The sequence below is a fragment of the Stegostoma tigrinum genome, chromosome 27, assembly GCF_030684315.1.
Source record: "Stegostoma tigrinum isolate sSteTig4 chromosome 27, sSteTig4.hap1, whole genome shotgun sequence".
Classification (NCBI taxonomy): Eukaryota; Metazoa; Chordata; class Chondrichthyes; order Orectolobiformes; family Stegostomatidae; genus Stegostoma; species Stegostoma tigrinum.
In genome coordinates this window covers 18,939,666-18,963,076 of record NC_081380.1, presented here as the reverse complement: position 1 = coordinate 18,963,076, position 23,411 = coordinate 18,939,666, and the positions used below count along the sequence as shown (strand labels likewise).

The 23,411-nt window shown below is 39.7% G+C and overlaps 1 protein-coding gene across 11 annotated transcripts in view; it reads left to right on the top strand.

Annotated features, from left to right (window-relative positions):
* auts2a (activator of transcription and developmental regulator AUTS2 a) overlaps window positions 1-16,203 on the top strand; it is a 1,178,234-nt gene extending 1,162,031 nt beyond the window's left edge. For 10 of the 11 annotated variants that reach the window (XM_048556878.2, XM_059655523.1, XM_048556879.2 and 7 more), the window contains 3 exons: window positions 215-298; window positions 4,648-4,870; window positions 13,767-16,203. In XM_048556878.2, coding sequence (XP_048412835.2) covers window positions 215-298; window positions 4,648-4,870; window positions 13,767-14,997 — 1,538 coding nt within the window. In that variant the 3' untranslated portion in view covers window positions 14,998-16,203. The remainder of the gene's footprint in view (window positions 1-214; window positions 299-4,647; window positions 4,871-13,766) is intronic. The other variant, XM_048556883.2, reaches the window with a different exon arrangement.
* The last annotated feature ends 7,208 nt before the right edge of the window (window positions 16,204-23,411 follow it).

Sequence of the window (23,411 nt, the reverse complement as noted above, 5' to 3'; positions counted from 1 at the left end):
AGTTGCAGCTTGAACAAAGTCTCATCTCTATTTCAACTTGACATGACTATTACTGATATACTCCTGACTCTGGGTGGCCATTCCAGCTTCCTGTTAGATAAGTTTAGTTAAGTTGAAGGATTAATTTTAATTGCAGTTAGAAACATTTTTTAAAAATTAAATGATTTTGATCGAAGGAGTAACTGGTGGACACGTATTGGTTTGTATTTTTTAGAGCCCTTTAATAGACCAAGTGGTTTGAGTGGTCTGAGATCCTTAAGTAACAGCGCCTTTGGTGGACTGGGGAACCCTTCAATCAGTGAGTATTTCTGTCCTTTCAGTTCTTTGTATGACTTTCTCATGTTTTACGTTGAGAAGTGATACTTTGGCTGAGACTTGAGCAATATTAAGTCAGTACTGAGAGTTAGAGCCAGGATTGTTTAGCCGTAAAGCAAAGCCAACACCGTGCTGGTATACTAAAAGTGAGCGAGATGAGTGTATGCTCTTGAGCTTGTCGTTAGACTAGATTGCATCTGTGTGGATCACGCCTGTTACAAGCTAGGTGTGCCACATCTATATGTTGTACCATTCTATATATCTGTGTTTCACACCTGCATTCACTATGCAGTCTGTGCATGTGCCACATCTGTGTATATTATCCCATCTATTCCTAACCTGGGTAGATCGTTCCTAGGATCATACCTGTATATAATGCACCGATCTGTGCATATTACAGCTGTATGTTGTTGCTGTGTAGTATATCTTTGTCACACACAATCTGTGAATGTTTGTATTATGCTTATGCATTCGACGTCAATGCTATACTTGTATGCTACTTCTATAGAAAGTATTTGTGTATATTGGTTTCAATACTGTGTATGTCATGTCTGAATGCATTGCAGCTACCTTTAGATGAAGACAGCTGACCTCTCTGAACACAGTATCCCTTTTGCTGTTCTTTTGTATCATCCCTGAATGAGAAATGTTTTAGAAAATCTGCGTTAGAGTATTACACCAAATATTGGATTGTGTCTGTCTCCATGAATGCAGGCTACGTTGCCAGGCCTTGTCCACAGCAGATGTTTGGACCCATTAGACTGTGGGTCACTTCCATAAGAGGGTATGCATTTTCAAAATCAAAAGAGGAGCTCAAATATTTCAAGTTAAAGCAGACTAAGTTTCTGGTAACTCTGAGTTCACTATAGAAACTCTGACATACATGAAGGCCCCTGAGCTCCTAAACTGTCTGAGTTTCCAGTCTCCTTCCACTCTTTATCCTTCTCCTTGTACTTAGCAGTATATTCACAATCACCTTCCCCAAAGCAACACCTCATTCTATTGGTGATAGTGTACGTTGGCAGTTCTTTTACTGGATTCTTGTTCCATTTTTTAAATTCTGATAAATTCAACTTTATTTTGTGTTCCGGATGTGCACGATTGTGGATTTCTTCAGTTATCAACCCTTGTTTTCCTTTACCTTCACTTGTTTCAATCAGTTGCCATTCCATGTTGTAATTTTGGAAATGTCTGGAAGATCCAATGTTGAGTGGACTCCATTCATGTATCCATGAGTTTATAGAGGATTCGAGTTGAGCATTTATGGTTCACAATTATAATAGAGACACTCTGAAAGGATTGTGCTGAGTCACATTGTGTGTTTCTTGGATTGGTGGAGTTTGAGCTCATATTTATATCACTGACTCCACACACACTGTCCTGATATGAATTATCCCATGTTACAACCCCTCCTACACTTGAGTTGTGTAATTTACAAACGTTTCTTGTACTTCTTGAGAGAAATATCAATGTATAGTTAGATATGCTGATTGAATATTCAATGTTAAAAGAAATTCAAAACACATAGCGGTATGAATGAATTGTTCTGTTGATAATGCTGCGTTGTCTTTTATGATAAGAAAGGAAATCACTGTATCAGTGACTTGTCTTGGCAATTGGAATTAGAGCTGCAGTACTGGGAACATGCCCTGATCTCCAGCTTGTCCTCTGCACCAATGATTTCAGGAAGAAAATGATGCATTAAAGAGGAAGAAAAGAAAATTAAACGGGAACTGTGGTTAAAGTCCATAACAAACAACCTGTTTGCTAGTGGCAGAGGTTTGATTCAGTACAGTTGTAACATTAATGTAATGACAGTAGAAACAGTTCAGTGACTCGGAAAGTAATTTAGAAACATTAGGAAAACAGCAAGACGGGTAAATAGGAATGGTCACATGGAGGAAAATGTGCAGAAGCAATAATAAAAAAAAGTCCTGGAAGCAGGGATGGCAGATACTTAAAAAAAACCCCAAAGAGTTGAAGTGGATAAGGAAAAGGAGCCAAATGTTAAATCAAAAGATTCTGAAAGAACAGGATAAAGAGAGAAAGTGAATTAAAATGATAAAGGAAATGCAATGAAGGAAAATGTAAATATTTTAAATGGCAAGAAAATGTTCATGTTAATAGGAGTGAATGGGATTAGAGTCGGGGTCAGTATGACTAGCTCATAATTCAGTTTGTTTAGGCAGAATGTACTTTGATATGGTTGCTGTTCTCCACTGACATTCATTGCTATTACAGAAGTATTGAGGCAGTATTGTGTTGCACAGGATGGTGCTGTCGGTCTGCGGCTCATCTCTTATACCTAAAGGATTAGCCAAAATTTCATATCTTATTCTCCAGTAAATTAGATCTGATCCTTTCAAAAGAGAAGTTGTTGTCAACTCATTGAATAATTGTGTAACCTTTGTCCTGGAGCAACATTCTCCTGGAAGGGTGACCACACAATGTCCCATGGTCATTCATCAGCATTCCTCCTCTGCTGTTTCTCTGCGTCTTGCAATTTTGGCTGCATGGCAGTCGTGTTTATTTCCCCATGTTATTTTTAATTCTCGGATGTTATACAACAGGAACAGGTCGTCTGGTCTATTAAGTGAGCACAAGCTTCTTTAGTTCTGAGTTCCGTGATGTACCATCTTGCTTTGTGTCCTGAGCTTTCCCTTACATTGAGCTTTCAGCAAACTTGAGTGATCCTTCAAAAAAGCATTTTGACAGGCCTCTTGCTGCACTTTGATAACTCATTCTGTATCACAAGCATATCTTGTACATTTAAGAGGAGTAGATTGAAAACATAAGTGAAGCCCATGCAAAACTTGGTCTAATTGTTGAGGTGAAACCATAAAACAGACATCACTCAGTTGATTCAGGTTTCCTTACTGTGAAGAATTTATATGTGTACACGAAAAGCCTCTACTGTCCTGGACTGTGTTATACATTGTGTCTCAACAACTTCACGAGTTTTGCTTGGAGTTTAATGAATTGGCATATTGTTCCTTTGTTTGCTTTGCTGTTTGTTTAAGAGGTAAAACCCAAATATAATGCATTCTTCAGCTTTATGTGACATTTTCTAATGTAAACATTTGTCTTGGCTTATGCAGATGCTTTAGATGCCCATTGCACTATTGAAATGATACAGAGTAGAAGATTTCAGGAGCTCAGTGTCAAATGTTGGAAAATTTGGGGCTTGCTACAACTGAATTCTGTCATGTGCTTTGGGACATTAGGATGACATTTGGGCCCTGAGCAACTTCCTTCGGAAAGGTACTATAGGCAATGCCCTACTAGGCCAATTGCAAGCCTGTAGTTCAGTTAAGAAAGATGACTGGGCTGCTGGCCTAATCAGAGGGCCAGAATCTCTCAGGCCTCAGCAGCTCCATTACAAGAGGTGGCTGTAGCTAAAGCTACACTGACGGAACCTCAAAATGGAGATACCATCATAGAGGTAAGTGTTCATAGTAAAATTGTGGATGGTCAAGGTCAAGGCCAAAGCCACGCTGATCACTGGTTTAAAGCCCTCCAGTGGGTGTGATGGCCCACAGTAACTTCCTTTCCTTCTGCTAACCCTTTCTAGAGTGGGTACAGATCCTGTGATCCGTAGGACAGCCATCTCCATGAATCTCATCGCCTCTCTTAGTCTTAGCTGTTGACAAAGTGCAGTCATCCCATTGAAGTTTTCCTTATCGGAGGATCCTGTAATTATGCAAATTGGCTACATGCCCTGTTGGAGTGGGCGCCTGATCCAGTTCCTGCCTTCTACCACGGCAGGATTGCCATGAGGCACAATTCCAATGCAGCACTTTGCTATTTTGCCAGTATCAGGCCTTCCCACCTCCAACCTCCCCCATTTCTCCCACCGAGTCCTCCATCTCGTATAATTGGAGGCCGGCAAAATTCTGCTGTAACCTCAAGGGTCCAAATGACCTAGGAAAGAGAAAAGCTGCCTGTGTTCATCCTGTCGATCAGCTTCTAGTGATGGAAGCTGAAAAGACCCTGCAAGTGGAATGTTGTGTGAAACTAATATCCATCATGACTCCCTGCATGTAGAGAGTAGATAAGGGTAGAAGGGCAAACTTTACCAAATTAGATATGATCTTTCCAAATGAGTTTAGCTTTCTTGTAATTTGTTGTATTGCTGATGATTTGAGGGCTTGAATGGCAATGTTTGCTGCCTGCCTGTATATTGCTGTAATTTTTCCCTTCTTGTTTCCAGCTGCCAATAGTATGTATACATTTTAAACTCAGAGTGCATTGCTTGGTAAGTACTGACAAGCCAACTGCCAGACTTTTTAAACATTGTTTTTTTTTGTATTTTTGTTTTCTCAACCATTTCAGCATCCAACACAATGTTCAGCCACAAAGATGGCCCCAGTATGCAGAGCTTTAGCAACCCTCACGAACCTTGGAATCGACTCCACAGAACGCCTCCTTCGTTTCCAACCCCACCCCCTTGGCTGAAGCCAGGGGAGCCAGAGCGCAGTTCCTCTGTAGCAGCTCATGACAGAGATAGAGATGTAGAAAAACGAGACTCTTCTGTTAGTAAAGATGAAAAAGAAAGGTACGAGGGGTTAAGCAAAAAATTCATCCAGTCCTATTCTATATTTAAAAAGAAACAATGAACTCGAAGGTGTGGGTCATTCATTGTCATATAATGTCACGGCAAACTTCCTTCAAATCCAGTTGGCTGATTCACGTGCTGTAGTGGGCACCTGTACTTCAGTTAAGGATTCACACATTTAATATTTGCAAATTTAACATTCTTCTGATAGCTACATCAATCTGTAAACTCTGAAAAATGTGAAATTCACAGGCTACAATTCACTCAGTTTACTCCTGTTCCCATTTTTAATATTGATCTGGTCTCCTTTCACATTTCTTCCATATGTCCAGTCTCCATTAGAAAGTGAGGACAGGATAGTCTGTTCCAAGAAGCACAACTCAGTGAAGAGCCTCCAGGACACACACAAAAATAGTCTGGGTTGACTATCCCTGAAACATCTTTCTCCTTCTCCCTTCTTGAATCAGTGGTCCCTTTATAAATAGCACCACTGTGATCTGAGTCTCACTAGAGGAGGAGGGAGGAGAAGATATGCTGCACCCAGACACGGAATGGCACAAGCCATTGAAGTCATGTGTTCTCAAACGTTGCCCATTGACTTGACACCACTGAATTAAAAGATGCTTGATTTCCCTGTGAAAAGCCGTCATAAATAAGTAACCAGAAACAAAAATTAATTGAGGGAATTAAATCTGGGGTGTGTGGTTGGGTTTCTTGCCAGGATACCTTGCATGGTCAGCATAAATGGAGTGATGTAGTACTACCTCATTTTTTCTTGAGGAAGATCTGATAATGTTAACACAAGACAGACAATACTATTCCATTCCATACTGAACATCAATAGTCTTTGCTCTGAAACAATAAGTTGCTGTTTCAGTGAAAACAGTATTAGATTTAAGTAGGAATTCATCCATGCTAATTTTAAAAACATGACAATTTTTCAACGTCCTTTTTGAAGATCTTATTAAAGTGTTTCTTTACAAATAATTATAATTTCTTCAGTAATTTTCTGATTCAAAACTTCTGCTAATTAGAATGTTTCTTTTCATTTTTAATGGTGGAGCCTCTTCTGAAACCCAAGACTTCTAAAACCATTTTAATATTAAATTTATCAATAATCAACTATCCAAACCAGGCAACTAAATACAGCATCAATATTCACATTAAAGTTAGAAACTGATATTCCTTGAACCTGTTTGTAGGAAATTAAGCAAGTCTACAAGCTAAAAATATCATATCATTCCATTTTTATTTTATTTTGTGCAGACCTAACCACAAATATAGCTATAACTGTAACATTACAAATAAGCCATTTTCTGTATAGAGTGATACATTATTGCTCATTCACTAATGGGTTCTTCAAAGAGATGATTAGCAGCTGCCAGTGAAAAGGGAATTAACATGGTATTTTACCTTCCTATTAACTAGAGAAATTTTAGTTTGCCAAGAGTACTCCAAACTCCAGCAATGTGAATCAGAAACAATATGCCTGCCTGGTGTTTAAAATGTTGCTGTTTTAAACTGGTGCTAATTCATTATATCCTTTTGAAACAAATATTGACAAAACTAAATAGAACCCATTATTGATCTTAGGTGTTCATGATCACTGACAGACTATCATTGCAATGCCCATAAGGTTGTGCTGATGCTGTACTGTTGCACACCGGAATTCATTTTTACATGACGTGAATCCTGAAAGGCACACCTTCAAGTTCAATATGCAATTAGAGTACACCTCTGACAACACTGCTCATGGTCTTGGCAAATAAAAAAAGTTTGAGTTTATTTTTTGGAATGGTTTGGAAAAATGTCTCAATATTACTGTGTTAACGATTGACGAATATGAATTCCAATATTTGTATTCCTTAATGTTCTATGTCAATTTCTTAACTTACAATTGTTAGCAAGCCAATTATGTAATGCTGATGCAATGGGAGGAACATTTTATAGGTAAAGATTTTATCCAGAAGTATTTTAAGTCTTGTGTAAGAATCCCTGTTGGAGAGGTACAATTTATCAAGATAAGTGTCCTCCCATTTGTTGGTCTTTGTAGAAATGACATTGGGAATGGTTCACTTTAATTAATTCGCTGTGGAGTGAGTACAGTTGTATAAATCTGGACTGGCCAATGTCATTAACTTTGAATTCTTTAAAGCACTTTGGAATTTTCTCCCATTCCAGCCTCAACCATTTCTCCAGTTAAATATCTCAATATTATCAGGGCAGCTGTAATGCGATCCGTCAATATTTTACTGTTGTGGCGAGAAGATTCATTCAGATCAGTGAGATCAATTTTCAGAGTGCACTCATGCAAAACTGATGAAGCTCAGGGAGGTAGAACTCTGATCAACAGCTTTGTTAAATAAAATGATCTATGTACTTGGTGTTAATCTATAGAGTGCCTTTATAATCATATAGGTAAAATGTTATCACCATAGGTTAATCTCTGCTTAATCAGACATAGATTGCATCCAAATAATCATTACCTGTACTTAGTGCTGCTTGGTCCTCAGAGGGTCACAGTCATTGAAAGCAGCAGCATTCTGTTGTTGACTACAGCTACAACTAAGAAGAAAAAATTACTATTTTCTTGTTCTCTTCTTACTCATGGTAGATGTGAGTATTTTTTTTTCCATCGTCATGCCATATGTTCATCATTTGAGCCCTGGACAGGATTCAACTTCACTTGCCAGCAGGGGACTTTGGTAAATACATCCTAACTGTCATCCACTGTAATTATACCAGTGGCAGGGTGGCACTGAGGAGCCCATCTGCCCATCACTGCCACTTAACTGACAACCAATAGCCATGCAAAGTAGCCAACTGGGCAGATGACAGACCAGGGTTCGCCTCTTGCACCGGGACTCGAGGGAGGATTTCTCAAAGTGTGCCCCAGGACCTCTCTCACCTTGGCCCCCAAACGCTTACTGAAGTCGGATGCATTGCAGCACCCCCTCCAAACACCTCCCAATCACCTGATTTCTGTACTAGGAGTAGCTACTGCTACTGCTGGCACCACTGGTACTTTCAATATTGCCAGGCTCTGATTGGCTGTACCAGAGAGGTGTCTCCAGTTAGTTATTAAGGGTAACTGTCCTTCCCTTGAGAAGAGCCTCCACACCCCTCTGACCTTCTAGCCCAGGGTGGTAAGAGACACAGGAACCATGGATCCCCATCTCTTTAGCTCTGTATTGCATGCAATCAGTCTCCTTAAGAAAAGCATTTTAGCCATTTGATCTCATCCTTCTGGGATCTAAAATTTGATTGGCTTTCCATTCCATAGAAGTTTAAGGTGAAGAGTGGAACCAAAAATTCTCCAGTACATTAGATATTGAGGAACGATTTGGATTTTAAGAAGGCAAGCCTATGATAGATACCTGCGCCTCAGAATACCAGAAGACTTAGAGGCTTAATTACAAAAGAAAATGTTAAGGGGCTGGATAAACACTGATGGGAAAAATAAAATCCAGAATGCATTTTAGAATCATAATAGGACCCAGAAGATACCTCAGGAAAGGATAGGTCCCATGAGGGAACAAAGGGCAAACTGGTGAAGATAGAAGACGTAGGTGAGGTTTTAAATGAGAATTTTACGTCTGTGTTCACAACAGCGAAGACCCATGTAGGTGTAGAAATCTGAAAAGAGAACTGTGATATACCATAGCAAATTACAGTTGAGGGGAAGGAGTTATAGTGGCTTTAACAGCTTGAAATTGAATGAATTCCCAGATCCAGATGAAATGTATGCTGGACCTCTGTGGGAGGCAAGGTAAGAGATTGGAATTTTCCATATGTTAATTTTCAAATCCTCTCTGGACGGAGCAGAGGTGCTAGATGACTGCAGGACAGCTAATATGGCATCATCAATAAAGAAGGTTACAGAGACTTCCAGAAGGTGCTCAACAAGGTACCTCAAAAAAGGTTAAATCATAAGAGAGGAGCCCAAAGAGTTGTAGTTAGTGTATTGGCATGGATAGAGAATTGGCTCACGGTCAGGCAACTGGAAGTGGGGATAAAGAGTTCATTTTCAGGTTGGCAATCCATAACCAATGGGTTTCGACAGGGATCAGTGCTGGGACTGCAATTATTTACACTGTGTATTAATGACGTGGAAGAGGCAAATGAATGTACTATAGCCAGATATGCAGACATTACAAAAGTAGGCAGAAAGGCAGGTCGTGAGAGGGATACAAGCAGCTTAAAGAGATATTGGTAAGTAAGTCTGCTGAGTGTGGAATATAATGTGGGAAGATACAAAGTTGTTCTTTTGGAAGGAGTGGCAAAAGAATAGACTATTATTTAAGGGATAAATATATTATTTATTGATAGGGAGAAAAACTGCAGGAAGCTGCAACACAAAGGACTAGGGGGCTTGTGCATGAAACACAGAAAGCTAGCAGACAGTCAGGTGGGCTAATGGCCTTTATTTCAAGGAGTTTGGTGTATAAGAGTAAGTAAGTCATACTTTAACTGTACAAAGTGCTGGTGGGACCATATCTGGAGTACCATGAGCGGTTTTGGTCTGCTTATTTAAGAAAAAAATGATATCATTACAGGCAGTTCAGAGAAGGTTCACTTGGATGTTTGACTTATAAGAAAAGGCTAAACGGTTTGTGACTCTATTCATTGGAGTAGAGAAGAGTTTAGAAGAATGCGAGGTGATCTCATTGAGATATATAAGAATGTTACAGAGCTTGACAGGGTGAATGCCGAGACAATATTTCCCCACATGGAGAGCCGAGGACCAGATGCCATAGTCTCAGAATAAAGTGGTACTAGTTTAAATTTCCCAAAAACAGAAATTTCTCCTCTCTGAGGGTGGTAGGTCTTTGGAACCCTTTGGCAGGTAGAGTACTTGTGTAGATTCAAGGCTGGCATAGATTATTGATCAGTGGGGGATTCAAGCATTATGGGGAGGGGGCAGGAAAGTGGATGTGAGGAATATTGGATCATCCATGATCCTATTAAATGGCGGAGAGGCTCAAGGGGCCAAATAATTTTATGGTCTTGTGGATAAACCAGGGCCATCAGGTCTAACATCATTGACACGGAAACTATTGGAAAGAATTCTGAGGGTTAGAACTAAGTTTCACTTTGAGATGTAAGGATTAATCCAGGTTACTCAGCATGGCTTTGTCAAGGGACATCATGTTTGACAAGTTGTCTTCCAGAGGTGACGAGTAATGTGGATGAAGGTAGTACAATGGATGTGATCCACATGGACTTCAGTAAGGTATCTGATAAGATCTCTAGAAGTTAAGGGTAGCATCAAACATTTAAGGAGGTGTTTAAATGATCACTAGAAACACCATAGCATAGCACTGAACCTGACTTTGGACCAAGTACTCAAAAATGGGACTAGAGCAGAAAGGTGCTTGACACCAGTGTGGATGTGATGAGCTGCAATGCATCTTTCTATGCTGTGAAATTCTATTACACTAACATTTAAACATCTCTTATTTATGTCCGGTATGATCATGTGTAGCCTAGTATCTGTAAAATATTGGATTGCAGTTCTTGCTCTGTGTTTCAGTAGGCAACTACATAATTAAACAGGACCTATCTCTAACGCACAAACATTATGAGATGATTTTAGTAACCACAAAGATGATCTTAAGTCACTTAATGTTCTAAATGTCCCATGCTTTGTACTGTGAATAACTTAGTCTACTCCATTTGGGCCTATTTCCTTGGTGGTTTTCATTATTAGGTAAAGTGAATGAAGTGAAATAGCTAGATATAAGTGTTTGAAGGCCAAGGCAAGGATGAGCAGAGAGAAGATCATATTTCCTTAAAGGCAGGATGCAGAGAAGCGGAGCAGCTGGTAGGACATTGGACTTTGAACTCACCAGAGTAAGGAAGGTAATTTTAACCCAACCCACTACTACAATTAAAACAATCACCTGTTCTACACACTGTTTGATTTTAGTTTTCATTGACTCCAATAAAAGTTTGAAAGGTTTGAGGAAACCAATCACATCAGCTCCCTGATTGGTGGGTTAGGTTACAATGACTCTGATAGAGAAAATACCAAATGATAGCAGTAAAATAAAGGAACATGAGAAAGAGGGATGGGATTTTTTTAGGAGGAATGGTTTATCTTTTGGCTGGAAAGGGTTAACTAACTTAACTAAAGAAAATTCCAAGTTTGATCAAAGTCAACAACTTGGGGATATTAAAGCTGTGACTTTCTCATCATTTTCAATATGGTCACTGATTAAAACAATATGCAGTTGGTGAGGTGTAATCTATGAGCTGCCTTTCATAGTATTGTGAACCGGCGAACTATAGCATGCTTCAGCAAATTCCTGCTTGTCATGGTCTCTCATTTGCCTGTTGCACCTTGTGGTACTTAAATATGTTGAGTATTTTGTCATGTATGCTTGTTACTCTTACTTTAAATGAATACTGTATTATTTTACCACTATTTCAAAATGGTGGCAGATGTAGCTTTGATTAATTCAAGGCTGTTTTTCCTAACTTAGTGAGCAAGATATTTTAACTTTCTTCCTTTTTATTGTCTCGAGTCTCCTTCCCTGCACCAAATATTATCACTGGCTTGCAGGATAGGCTGCTTGCAGTGCTGTAGTTCTCATCACACTGCTACTTGAGTTGTATAAGAGCCTCAGAATAGCTCTGCATTTCAGCTTTCCTTTTCTCTCTATTTCCTGCTGAGCCTCCTCACTTAATGGGCAAGTGGGTACATGTCCAACAACATTTTAGAGCTATGAATCGGAGGACCAAACTACCCAACAGCAGTGGCATTATTTTAAAACATTAGGGAATTGTTTTATGAAAACGTAACATCAGGGAGATACCTTGGATGGAATGAGCTCTCAGCAAGTGATTTTTAAAAGTTTTGATAGGCTAACTCTCATGCAAGGTTCATCTAAAGCTTATAAAATTCCCATGAAACTTCTGGCCTTTTTAAGCAAAGTATACTTGAAAAATACAATCTTAATGTGTTAGGAAAGAACAAAATTGTCTAAAACACTCACTGGGATTTTGTGGCTACTTGATTTTTTTGTGATGATTTTTACCATGATCGGACATCAACAGCAGGAGATCAAAATTTACCTATAGTGTTTGTGCTCTGTTTTAACCAAATCAAGTACTCAGTGTATTATTGGTTTGTTGGGCTGGAGTGCTTTCAATAATTGTCAAAAATTGCTGGCTATAAAATACTGTGCAGTTTCTAGGGAACATTACTTAAAAAACATGCTTGTTTTTACTTTCACTTGAACTATGCCAGAGTCTCAGATCACATGAATGTATTCACTTCATTCTATGACATTACACACTTAAATTTTTATGGGATACTCCATTGCACTATATTGAGAGGTGCCCTGTATTAGGCTGAAATTAATTGAGTCATTGCAAGGAAAAGTGGGAAACCTTTTTGATTCCAATCAGCTGTTTGGTTAAATCTATCAGGTTCAAAGATTGGAAGCCAATAAAAAAAATACTTTTTTTTAAAAAACAGAAGGTGAGAATTATTGCATACTGCTACCTTTTCAGGAAACTTTCAAACGATCTTTAATTAATTGGGAACACGCAAATTCAAACCTCCTTGTAAAAAGGATTTCTTGACACAATTAGGATTAATGACGTATTCAGCCGAACAAAAAAAGATCATGATAAGCATATCAAGTTGATCCCAGATAACAAAGTGTGGAGCTGGATGAACACAGCAGGCCCAGCAGCATCTTAAGAGCACAAAAGCTGACGTTTCGGCCCTAGACCCTTCATCAGAAAAGGGGGATGGGGAGATGATTCTGAAATAAATAGGGAGAAACCAGCACAACTCGTCCCCACCTCCCTAACCTGTTCTTCCTCTCACCTGTCACCACCTCCCACCTAAAGTCGCGCCTCCATTTCCCACCTACTAACCTCGTCCTGCCCCCTTGACCTGTCCGTCTAACCGGACTGACCTATCTCCTCCCTACCTCCCCACCCATACTCTCCTCTCCACCATCCATCTTCGGTCCACCTCCCCCTCTCTCCCTATTTATTTCAGAATCCTCTCCCCCTCCCCCTTTTCTGATGAAGGGTCTAGGCCCGAAAAGTCAGTTTTTGTGCTCCTAAGATGCTGCTTGGCCTGCTGTGTTTATCCAGCTCCACACTTTGTTACCAAGTTGATCCCGAATAGGTTTTGTATCATAACGAGCACCATTTACCAACTAAGATCACTGACGGGCAATATGTGGGATTGGTAGATTCAAATCTTAGACATTACACAAATATTCCCTATTTAACTAGATTTTAAGATTCTAGACTCCCTTTTCCCTTTGGGTGTCTAAGATAGTGAGATACAGGAAAGAATGTCCTTCCCCATTCACAAATAATTTACAACGTTAAAATACAATGAAAGATAAAGAATATTGTTGTTGTGAAACAAATATTGTTGAAAAGCATCTTCTGTCTTTTCAATTTTATGTGCCTCAAAATCTACTTCCATGGAATGTGCAAGTTCTATGAATTTTAACGTGCATACAAAATACATTATTAAACAAACCTGGTTCTTAACTTTTCATAAATGGATTGCCCTCACTATTGGATACTGTTTCAAAGTAGCTATTTTATAATAGAGCTCCATTTCCTATGAAACCAAATGCAGGAGAGACTTCACTGGTTCTCACATGATCCAGATAGCCCTGTGCAGTCCTCCACAAGGACCACAACTTGCACTCCCCCACCTTTGTAGTTGACATGATTGCTGAGGTGGGATATTAAAATAATTAATTGTATTTTGGATTAGTTAGGGCTTAAGTTTTAAAAAATGGTCTTACATCTTCTGTAGGCTATTGAAAATGAGATTTTAAGGCAAGGACTTAACTTGGAAAAAATAAGATTTTGAAACTAAATCTTGTTTCTATATTTTTGTATGTATCCACAGGGATAGTATTGAGAAGCGACACTCCACTCACGCATCATCACCTTCTGTAAATCAAGTAAATTCTTTGGGACACAATCGCAGTTCTAACGAGCACAACAGAAATCATGTAAATAGTGAACTGCGAGATAAAGAAAAGCCACGGGAACGGGATCTCCCAGATATTTGGAAGGACTCATCTGTTGATGAGCACAAAGTTAAGGAAAATCACGCTCTTGAGAAAGAAAGTCTGGGATTAGAAAGCAGGATTGTGGAAGATTCCAGCAAGCATATGAATCGAGTTAATTCACCCTACATCAGGCTACCGAGCACAGACAACACGAGATCCAGCAGCATTGCCAACCGAGAGGTAGATAGGAAAAGTGAGTCTTCATATGACCACCAGAAAAAGGCCAACGAGGTTAAAGTGAAGGAGGAACGGAAGGAAGACAATGATATTATTTCTGATGTGATTCAGACACAAAGGTCTTCTGAGCATTCTCAACCCACCTCGTTGCCCAATGTCCATCCTAGCCCCTCGATGACCTCCATGCCTATGGCTATGGCCATGAGTGGGGTGCACCCCATGAATAGCATTAATACATTGGACAGGACACGGATGGTAGCTCCTTTTATGGGGATCAGTCCAATACCAGGAAGTGAGCGCTTTCCCTATCCCCCTTTCCACTGGGATCCAATGAGGGATCCTTTGAGAGATCCCTATAGGGGGTTGGACATTCATCGGAGAGATCCACTAGCCAGAGATTTCTTGTTAAGAAGTGATCCCTTGCAACGACTGTCAGCACCGAGGTTTTATGAGACAGAACGTTCGTACAGGGACAGGGAGCCCCATGACTACAGTCGTGATCATCCATTAGCAATGGACCCTAGGCGTGAACACGAGAGAATGAGCCATTTGGAAGAACGCGAAAGATTGAACATGCTTAGAGATGACTATGAGCATGCCCGCCTGCATCCCATTCACGCAGCAACCCTGGATGGTCACATGCCTCATCCAAGCCTCTTGACACCAGGTCTTCCCAGCATGCACTATCCCAGAGTGAGCCCCTCAGCAGCACATCAAAATGGCATCCTGAATAAGACTCCTCCCACAGCAGCGCTGAGTGCCCCTCCCCCCCTCATACCGACAGGCGGGGCACGTGCTGGTTCTCCAAGAAGGACTACTCCCTTGACTAGCACAGAGACACGGGACAGGCCACCTTCTCACACACACAAAGACATTGAAGCACGATAATGCAAACGTGAAAATATCACCCAACCTAACTTATTAAAGACACCCTGTCAGTAAAGGCAACTTTTGTAGCGTGAGAACCCACCAAATGAAGCATTGGACTTCAGTGGACCGTATTCAGTGGGTGTGGCCTTCGTCACCATAAAAATGTAAAAAATACTTTGCAGGAAATACAGTTTTTGTACATTTTAAGTTTAAATTTTGCAAAATGTTTAATGTCAATTTGTTCCTTCTTTCCTGTTAATTTTATTTGTAGTATATATATTAAAAAATGTGTTGTGAAGAAAGAGCGAGCTAAAAAGAGTAATTGCTATATTTATCAAGAATTTGGGTATGTGGTAAATGAGGCAACCTGAGGAGAGCTGAATTGTCTTTGAAGTATTATGGTTAAGTCTTGGAGTGAAGGTATCAGGCTGTATAGACGATTGTGTATAAAAGGTAGTTCCTTGGTTGGATGGGACTTGATACATATATGCAAAAAGGAAGAGACAAGAAAAGCTTTACCATGTACAAATGTAAATAAATTTAAGGGCAGCTGTATAACAGCTGATTTAGAAGTGTTGGACAAAGCGTGCTATTGGGAGATTAATTATCTGTTAACACAGTCTGCTTGTGCTGTGTTAGATAACTTTTTTTTTGTGGCTGTACAGATATTCCCAACTATGCAAGCAGGTGAATGCCCTGGCTTTTCATCCAAAAGTCTGCATTCCTCAACGGAGCCTTTTCAACACACAATTCACTTAACTGCAAGTCTAGCACATTACATTGTGTCTGAGGATTGTAAACTATGTTGATGAAGTAAAATTAGTTCTGTTGGTCTAATAGTGTATTAAAGTGCTATCTGAAGTTGTTTATTCTGTTTTGAAAAAATTCTATCTATGACAGTTGTTTCTTATGAGCAGAGATCTATTTTAGTAGTCACCTGAAGGTTTAGTTGTGCGCTTCAAATTTGTGAACTCCTGATGTTGTGCAGTGTTTTTGAGGAACAAAAAATAATGTACACTGGATCAGTAGTGCTAGAACTCAATATTGCCTATAGATTTTCATTTGCAGATATGCTGTTTACCATGTACGTAATGAAGTCCTTTACAGATCCTATTGTAAAGTGAAGCGACTCTGAATCTTTGGCATGTGCTTCATAAACAAAACTTGTGTTATGTAAATTGTGCCATGTTATTAAAAAATCAAACTGAAGTGTTCTCAGTCTAACTGTGCCGTAAGCTTGTGTTAATATTCTTTGCTCTCTTTATTGGCATTTCACAGACAGTGACTTAAAAAGAACATGAAATGGAAGGTGCTTATTTTATCATCAATTTTAATACATGGACTGAGAACAAGCTATCTGTGCTAACACCAGGACATTTGACCAATTAAAGCTGTTTGGCGAAACTTCTTTTTAATTCTTTTCCCCCCCCTCATAATTTCTACCCGCTCTACCAATTCTCTGATAATAGTATTTTGCAATCTACAAAAGACAACTGAGACACCCAAAGGTGATAATTTTTATTAGTTGGGTGCCAGTGATGAATAGGTTCTTGTGCCATGGAAGACTACACAGTCAAGCCCAGTAATGTTCTCACTCAGCGTCTAAAAGGTGTATGTGTGTGTATATATATCATAGCAAAAGCCATTGGATAGTGACCAGGAGCAGAAACTCTGCTGCCTGTCCAGCCCCACATATCAAATGGAACAGCCTAATTGTTGCTCTAATAAAACATTTGCATGACGCTTTAACCCTCTGTCAAACACCATAACTGTATCTGCATCTATCACTAGGAAGATAGAGAAATCTATATAGATAGTATGGATGGGGTTTAATTCGGAATAGTAGCGGGAGAGGCTTTGAGGGGTTTAAGCAAGATAAATCAGTCTGTGGCAAGGAGTTAAACTCTATACTGAGAAATGCCGAGAGAACAGAAACTCATAAGAGCAGAAGGAAACTATGCAGTCCCATTGTGTGTTGATATTTTTTTAATCTAGCCTGTCTGGATATATTATGACACGATTCTGGAGAAGGTGGAACTTGAACCCAGACCTTCTTGTATAGAGAGATAGGGACATTAACACTATGCCACAAGAGTCCACCCCTGTGTGTGTGTGTGCTGACTTTTTGCTGATGCAATTGGAAACTAATGCCACTGCCCTGCTTCCTCCCCATCAACTCAGAATCCTCATTTCCTACAAACATCTAGCTTCTATTTCCTTAAATAAAGTCTCTGCCTGAACTACTCCTGTGACAAAGTTTTAAGATATATATTCAAATCTGCCTCCTCATACTGTCAAAAACTATTTCAACTTGATAACGCTTTCATCAGTAATTATTCATTCTCCTATAAATTAGCCGTCATTATTCACTTTATCAGATGAAAGGGTGTTCAAAAAAATGAATTGAGCAACCGTATGCATAAATCCAGCTGCATGGTATGACCTGATACAGTTACAAAGATCTCCCTGCAGCCTGGCTAGACTCAGAGCTAAAATAGACCAGGATGTTTGGATAGAGTCATGAACGAAATAACCATTGTGGCTGTAAAGGGAGGGGTTCATCAGCAGGGGGATTAGTTGAAGAATGTGTATGATGTGTTACTGGGAATATTTTAAACCATTTTTTTATGATTTAACCATTGTCTTAGTGAAGTCCTTCTCAGATTTTGGTTGCAGAAAAGCGAATAGCAAACCAAGGAATGAAATAATATTTGATGACTAGGAAAGAATCTATTTAGCAGTTCAATACACCAAAACAAATTCTATTTAACAAGGTAGTCAGGAGTTTGCAGAGCAAGTTTATTCTGGAAAATCTGTGATTCTATATTTGTGACAAACATTTCAGACAACGTTTAGTGTAACTAACAATGTTCTCTGTAAATAGGTCAGGAAAGTGAGTGATTGAGGAGGAGGTGCTTGCTGTAACGGATGGCAATACGAGAAGGTAGCCATAAGCCCAAACTACTCAATAAATATTTTTTGAGAAAACTGCTACATTTTCAAAGAAAACAACATGCTGGGGAGAAAATTTAAGGCTTTTTTCTCCCCCCTCCCTGGAGATGGCAAGGAAGATGGCGGGAAGGGAAATTTAAGCCCCTTTATGATGTATAGCGTGGAATCAGACCTTCACTCCAACTTGTCATGCCAAACAGATATCCTTAATTAATCTGGTTCCAGTTGCCAGCATTTGGCTCTTATCCCTCTAAACCCTCCCTATTCATATAGCCATCCAGAAGCCTTTTAAATGTTGTAATTGTACCAGCCTCCACCACTCGCTTGGACACATCCAGCATTTCTTATATCTACTGTCAAATGCCTTCTGAAAATCCAAGTACATCACATCCACAGACTTATTTTTGTCCGCAATGCTTATTACTCATTCAAAGAATTGTAAGAAAATGGCCAGGCGTAAGTTTCCCTTTCACAAAGTTATTGATGCTGTCTGATTGCGTTGAGGTTTTGCGAATGCCTTGACATAACCCCATTTTATAAACACCCTTCTTTAATAGAAGCTATTGCCAAGCAATGCAATAACTGAATATATTTAATACTTGAAAGAGTTGACCCTAGAGAGGAACGTTGGTCCCCATTCTTCCACCTCAGCTATTAACCTCTGAATAAGATGATCTAGCAATGGCCTTCTCATCTGTTACCAAGTAATACCCTTAGTGGTCAATTAACAGAGACCTAAAGGCCTCAGACTATTACCAGACAAAGTACCAGCCAGGTTGGAAGCAGAAAATCTGCTGAATGTCATCGCCCTCTCCTTGCATCTGAGCATCCTTGTTCCATTGGTCATCTCTCCCAGAAAGAATTAACTGCTTGCTGGTTCCAGTATTCAAGGTTCAAATGAGATCTTCAGCAATGCTATCCAGCTGCCTGAGGATACTGGCCCTTGATTTGATGGCAGATTCAATGGAGGAGGGAGCAGAACTTCAGTGACAAAGACCCTGAATAGACAAAAAGCTCATGAAACAGTACTGAAATACTTCGGTGGTGTTGATCCAGTGAGTTTTCTCACTGTTGGGGGCAGATCTTAACTCATCTCCAAAGCATTGTGTACAGTACAATAAGTTACTAAATTAAGAAGAAAGCAATTATTTTGAGCTTGTGCTGAAGCAGGGATATAAGGTGGAATATGGTGGAAGATCCTCTTCAAGACACTCACCATCCTGACATGGAAATATATCACTGTTCCTTCGGTGTCATTAGGGCAAAATCCTGAAACTCCCTCCCCTGACAACATTGTGGGTGCCAATATAGTTTGGAGGAACACAGCAGATCAGGTAGCACCAGAGTCCTGATGACCAGAGCTGATGAAGGGAGTGAACCCGAAACGTCGATCTATCTGTTCCTTTGATGCTACCTGACCAGCTGTGTTCCCTCTGACTCCAGCATCTGCAGTTCCTGCCTTCTCCAAACATTGTGGGTGCAACTGAAAATGAGTGGACAGCTTCAATTTAAGTAGGTAGCCCATCACCACCTTATCAAAGGCAACCAGCAATCAGATGAAAAGGGGATAGCCTGTAAGTGCACCAGCTATGCAGCGCTGGTGCTCCAGGTTTCTCAACCCCCCCAACCTATTTACTCTGACTTTCGACTTTAGGCGCCATGAGAATTTTTTAGTTGTTTTTAAACTTAAAACATTGCTGCAGGAAAGATCACAAAATCCTCAACAGGGATTAGTTTATGTGCTCATTAGGATGGAAAGATATCATGTTCCCCAACACAGTTTTGAAAATACCATGGGAGACATAAATATTTTAGTTGACCTCTCTGGAAAACATAGTGATCCGTACTTGGAAACAAGAAGTGGTCACTTGTCTTCAGTCATTCCCTGTTTGACTTTGTATGTCTGTTGATTGTTCTCTATGCTGTTGGTCCACCTTGGGTGTGTAATAGAGGAAGGAAAACTGGAAACAAGAATCTGGGAACAATTTAAAACCCTGTAAATAAAGCTGCGTAGGCATAGAACTTTGTCATCTCTACCTACCTCTGAGGCACAAAATGCAACATTTACCAACAAGTTGGAGAATTAACTGTTTGCAGCATCTGTTCTTTCTTCACCAGGAGATCAACCCATGTTGTGGGATCATTTTATTTCAGGATTTGACACTTGGAGTCTCCTCCCAAAAGCGAGAAATGACAATTGTAAAGGACCAGGTTACTAAGGAATGCTCAATGAAGAATACAGGCATCTCAGCTATTCATCAATGTTGGCACACAAGTATCTATTTTGTAAGAAATTTGATAAATTTTTGATACTCCTGTGATTTACAGCCTTCAAGCCTACAGCAAATTAATTATTCCACTTTTAGAAATGATTACTGTTAAATTGTGCAACAAAAATATCACCACACTCAAGTTGTAACCAAAGACAAAAGCCTTGTGAAGTAAAGTTTATCACTAAGCTTGGATTCAAACTTGAAGACCCCACTGGAATGCACATTAACATGATCAATGATGCACAGATAATGCACAATCTTCCTTATTTATAGGACTTGGGTGATTAAAAAGTGACTGTCATGCTTCTCATGTTGACATGTCACTTCTGCCAGTTTCACAAAATTTAAGACATGCCATTTACAATCTCTGCTGAAATGTCACAGGAATTGAAACAGTTTGAAGCAGACTGTATAATTATGCAAATTAAGACAGTCAAATCCATTTTTCCAGCCAAGTATCCACTTCCTACATGATTTTGGTTTGTTTGAGCCTTGTGAGATGGACTAATTTAACGTGTTCCCGTTTACAGTTGTGATTGCTATGCTATGTACAGAAGAGATGTGAGTTTTCTTATCTCAGCATATGTGTGTGTATTCTACTTATTTTTTACAGTAGTAAGTCTGTGTTTGTGGGCTTTAAGATAAAGGAGCCTTTGCAGAATAAAGGCACTTTGTTGAGGCTTTTCATCTTGCACACGTCAGAATAATTTGTAAGAATAGCAGAAAATCTACTGTATGACAAAAGGCTTCAACAAAATGGGTATTCTTTTCAGGAATTCTCAAGTTCTACACTTCCAACAGGCTGTAAAGAAAGTTATTTATTCGTATGCACTGATTCTGAATTCTAAGCACAGCGCCTCATACATTGGTTCCCACATGCACATACACACACTGCTTACCTGGAAAGGTAGTATGCTGTTAAAAATAATGGTTAACTTGGTTTCTCACTTACAATTTCCATCTTCCATGTAGCAGGCCTGATTCCTTGAATGGAGTGGAATGCTTTAATTGTGAAGCAATATCCTTTTAAAGAAAATGGTTCTCATCACAATGTGATGTTTCTTGTTAAATTTGTAGGAAGTTGGGCAACTTGAATTTGGAACAGATTTGGGGAGTCTTCTGTTGGGATCTCCTGCTTTCAAGATATTTCTGTTCATTTCTTGGCTGCTTGATAACTTGTAATTAGTTTGATAGAACTCTGCAAATTAAAAGAGATCAGAAACATGGTTGTCTCATCATATGATCTTCACAGCTTCAAAGTCTGTTTTTGCCAAACAATATAGGTGGTCCTGTTGCTTACGCATTGTGTGGTATAATACCTTCAACATTTGAAACAAGCATAACATCCTTCCAGATTCAAGTAAGGGAATATAGGTACAGCAATCGACCATTCAGCTCTTTGAACCTGTTCCACAATTCAGTAAGATCATGGCTGGTCTGTGGCCGAACTCCATATGCCTGTCTCTGCCCCCATCCCCTAATAGCTTAGCCTAATAAAAAATTATCTATGTCAGTATTTCTGCCATTTGTGGAAGAGAGTTCCAAACCTCTACCACCCTTTGTGTGTAGAAGTACTTCCTAACATCTTTCCTGTAAGGTCTGGCTCCAATTCTCAAACAATAATCGCTCATTTCTAGAATCCCCAACCAGTGGAGATAGTCTATAAATATCTTTTCCTATTAATATCTTGAAGACTTCAACCAGATCACTCCATAACCTTTAAATCCTTGACAAAAAAACAGGTCTAATTTGTATAATCTCTCTTTATAACTCGACCACTGAAGTCCTGGTATCATTCTGGTAATCCATGTTGTACTCCCTCCGAACCCAGTGTATCCTCCCAAAAGTGTGGTGCCCTGATCTGTTCATAGCACTCCAAGTGGGATCTAGCCAGGGTTTTGAACAACTGCAGCACGCCTTCTACATCCTTATAATCCAATCTTCTTGATGTGGAGGTTAGCATTCCCCTTAGCTTTGTCAATTGTTTTTTGTACCTGTTTGTGTCATTTTAAAGATCTATGGCATTGCCCTCTTGAGATAGGCGAGTCGTTTCAATCCACACCAGTCAAGTGACCCCTAAGCAGCCATATTTTACAGCTTTGTGTATCTAGTTTTAAAATACAAAATTAGTTTGAAGTTCAGAATGGGACATTGCAGCATTGGATATGATATTTGACGTGTGAATTTACCCCTAGATACCGTTCACAGAGTAAAGCCAATATCTTGTACCATTTGTTACTTACAAGGGCGGCAGGGTGGCTCAGTGGTTAGCACTGCAGCCTCACAGCACCAGGGACCCAGGTACGATTCTAGCCTCGGGCAACTGTCTGTGTGGAGTTTGTACATTCTCCCCGTGTCTGCATGGGTTTCCTCCAGGTGCTCCGGTTTCCTCCCACCGTCCAAAGATGTGCAGGTTAAGTGGATTGGCCATGCTAAATTGCCCGTAGTATTCAGGGGTGTGTGGGTTATCGGGGAACGGGTCTGAGTGGGATACTTCACAGGGCGGTGTGGACTTGTTGGGCCGAAGGGCCTGTTTCCACACTAGGGAAGCTAATCTAATCTAATCAAAAGGTGTGTTTGAGTGCCTATTCACAGAACTCTATTGACAAAGATCAGGACTTTGAAATAGAGGAAGGGCAGGACCCATACTACGGGGTGTACAATTAATTTGTACTGTTTGATGACAAATGTATGGCATGCAAAAATTGAGTGGCAATCCAAAAGTGCTCCATCAATATGGATTGTGTCTTGCAAAAAGACCATCTGGGTATCAAATTGAAATAATGAATCACATGAGGCAGTCAGATAGCCCAGAAATAGACAGCTAACTGTTAAACAGTGTGTTGCACATTGACAGTAGACACCATGGTCAAGAAAATAACAGCAACAGCTCTAAATGGATATTTTTTGCAAAGGGCAAATTGTTCCTAGCTATAAATATGTTTTGCTATTTATAATTTAAATAGCTAATGGCCTGAAATCATTACAACAAATTCCGTAACTGTACAGCAAAGGGAATTATAACACTAAGTACAGGCAAAAAGAGCTGGTCACTGTGAAATCAGATCACGTGGACTGGAGCTTGTGGGTGTCGGATTCTAGATGAGGTGGCCTCTCTAATTAAACATTACAATTTACAAAGATTGATACAGTCTATTGCAATTCATTTACAACAGTGTACAATTCATTGTTTCAATAACCACTATC